Source organism: Babylonia areolata, chromosome 1 (assembly GCF_041734735.1).
Source record: "Babylonia areolata isolate BAREFJ2019XMU chromosome 1, ASM4173473v1, whole genome shotgun sequence".
In the NCBI taxonomy this organism is placed as follows: domain Eukaryota; kingdom Metazoa; phylum Mollusca; class Gastropoda; order Neogastropoda; family Buccinidae; genus Babylonia; species Babylonia areolata.
This window is the reverse complement of record NC_134876.1, coordinates 63,134,309-63,136,808: the sequence shown is the minus strand read 5'-3', so window position 1 is coordinate 63,136,808 and position 2,500 is coordinate 63,134,309. Positions and strand designations below refer to the sequence as shown.

At 50.6% G+C, this 2,500-nt stretch overlaps 1 protein-coding gene across 3 annotated transcripts in view; it reads left to right on the top strand.

The window, feature by feature from the left end:
• Positions 1 to 2,500, top strand: part of LOC143285272 (ras-GEF domain-containing family member 1B-like) — a 199,214-nt gene that overhangs the window by 80,049 nt on the left and 116,665 nt on the right. The window contains exon 1 of one of the 3 annotated variants that reach the window (XM_076592564.1): positions 892 to 2,245. The exons of the other annotated variants lie outside the window; for them this stretch is intronic. Within the exon in view, the coding sequence (XP_076448679.1) occupies positions 2,165 to 2,245 (81 nt within the window). The 5' untranslated portion in view covers positions 892 to 2,164. Of the gene's footprint in view, positions 1 to 891; positions 2,246 to 2,500 lie in introns of those variants that run through there. 3 annotated transcript variants of the gene reach the window in all.

Genomic DNA, 2,500 nt, shown 5'->3' with positions numbered 1-2,500 from the left:
TCCGACAGAGAGAACTTAACACCCCCCACACTCCCTCCCCCCCCCCCAAAAAAACAACAACAACAAAAAAACAACAACAACCACCAAACTAATCGATCCTAGCCGTTATAAATCTGACGGTTGGGGGCTGAGTCTGTGTGTGTGTGCCTGGCTGGTATGGGTGCACTGTGTGGGGGCTGCTTTACAAGCCACGTCCCTCACTGTTTGGGAGCCAGCCTGTGGTACCAGTGTGAGGAAATGATATATGGTCAGTTTGTGCACGGAAAGAGCCCTCGCCAGTTCTGCCGATTGTACTTCATGGCACCATGCTCGTCTACATTCCCTGCAGTAGTGATTGAGAGAGAGAGAGAGAGAGAGACTGTCTCGCTCACCACGGACAAAACAGACGTAACACCACCACACCCCCTCTCCCCATACTCCCATCCCCTCTCAGGATAGCAGCAGCAGCAACAGCAACAGCGGAGGTTGTCCCAATAACCAGTGATTTACTGATGCGGTCCACTCAATGCTGGCGGACTGCGCCAATCAATGCGTGTGTACGTGAGTGTGTGTACCACAACTCTCCCCACCAGGTAAACAGCCAATAGTGATGCAAGCACGCGGTAACTGATTTCTTTTTCTTTCTGTTTTTTCGTTTTCTAACCAGTTCATGCACAGCGGGTTTCTGTTGAAAGTGACTGGGGTCTCTTTCCCTCCTTCTCTCCGTCTACCTTTCATCTACACCCTCCCCCCCCCCCCCCCTCTCCCTGAATTTTTTGTGTGTGCCTTCCGCGGTCGCGTTAGTCGTCATTCACAGGACGGAATGGGTCCGTGGAGCTGTGTCCTGTTGGGTAAACAGGGGGCTGAGACTGCAGGAATTAACAACTAACTCACAGACACCTCACAACACTTGATTCCGCCGTATACGAAGGCATGCGCTGTTTTTTGTGTGGTGTAGATTTGTCTGAGGACGTGACATTTTATAGGCTTTCGTAGGCTGGAAGCCAGGGAGTTATAAAAGTTTTTTTGAAGTGTGGCTCTGATCAGTGAACACAGTTTTTTTTATTTTTATTTTTCTAAGATACTTGTTTGCTTGTTACCTTTAATGGCTTTCTTCACAGATCTACCGGCGCTGACCCACAAAGTGTTTAACACCTAGGTCTGACGGTAAACCCAGGTCTGATGGTTTAAAATTTGAAAGGGACTGGGTTTTTTTTTTTTTCGCGCTTTGCTGATACGACGCTTATTTCTTGTCAGAGGCAAGATTGTACAACAAGTGTTTGACAGCTGGCTGGGTCTGGTAGTCTGCTTTGAAAGGGACTTCCTACGTTTTGCTGCTGCGACATTTCTTTCTTGTCAAAGGTGCTGACAAATAAACACACAACAGTTGTGATGTTGGGGGGAACTGCGTGGTGGAGGATGCATTGCTGAGCTGGCTGACCACGACGTCCGGGAGACCCCGGAAAGCAGCCTTGCTGGGAATGTGGATGTTGTGAGAGAGACACAGGGCTTTGCAGGTGCGCGAGGTCGTCCGTGCAGCAGTGAGGTCAGGGTCACACCTTGTTTACCTCCCTTTACCTGGCCTCCCCCAACCTGTTCGGTCAGACGGGAGGAGGGTCCCAAACACAGCAGTAGACATCAAAGGGGGGGAAATGACGCCGTGTTTTGCAAGCAATGGTGTTAATAGCTGTGTGTGTGCGTGTCCTTAGGCTTGTGTGTCAAGGAGAAGTGGTCATTTTATTAACAGCTGGCTCGGATAGCGGTGCAGTATTCCTGTCAAAGATAAGAAGTGAAACGAGTCGTTGCCCTCGTGTGTCCCTCTTTTTTTTTTAAATTTCCTTTTTTATCTCCCCCCTAACCGAGATAAGACTGAGAAGAAAATCGGTTTGTGCATGTTTGCCGCAACCCTCACCGTCAAAGTCACATCAGTTTAGTTGTCGCTCGTTAAGGGCAAGAACCAGTCGCTGTTGGGTGACACTGTTCCAAACGATGTTGAGAACCAGCAGACCACCATCCAAGGAGGAGACGTTCGCTGCCAACTCCATGTTCCTACCTGTTCCCGTGATACATGTGACGTGACTGTCACAGCTGGTTTTGATTTTGGTGGATTAAGAGTCGTCCGGTGGTCCACGTCGTGTTTCCACAGTGTGTAAGAAGTTGACCAGTGAACCACAGCGGTCGCAGAATGTCGTCGATCACACGGCGACCCAGCCTGAGCGTGTCCCTCGTCCAGCCCTTCCAGCGACTCCAGAAGTTCCTGAGGAAGGTGAGGAACGGAGAAAGGAAGGGGGTTGGTGGTGGTGGTGGGGGAGGTGAGGGTGCGGGGGGGGGGGGGGGTGGGGGGGGGGGGGGGTAATGAGGGGTCATAGGGTGCGCTCTGGCACGTGCCAGATTCCACTCGGTTTAAAGCCAGAAGAGGAGTGGAGTCTTTATTCAAAGGACCGTGGCAGCAGATGTCGACATTAGAATTCGGTCGCTTTTCTTTTCATACGATACTTAATAATCAACAGACTTGTTCTGA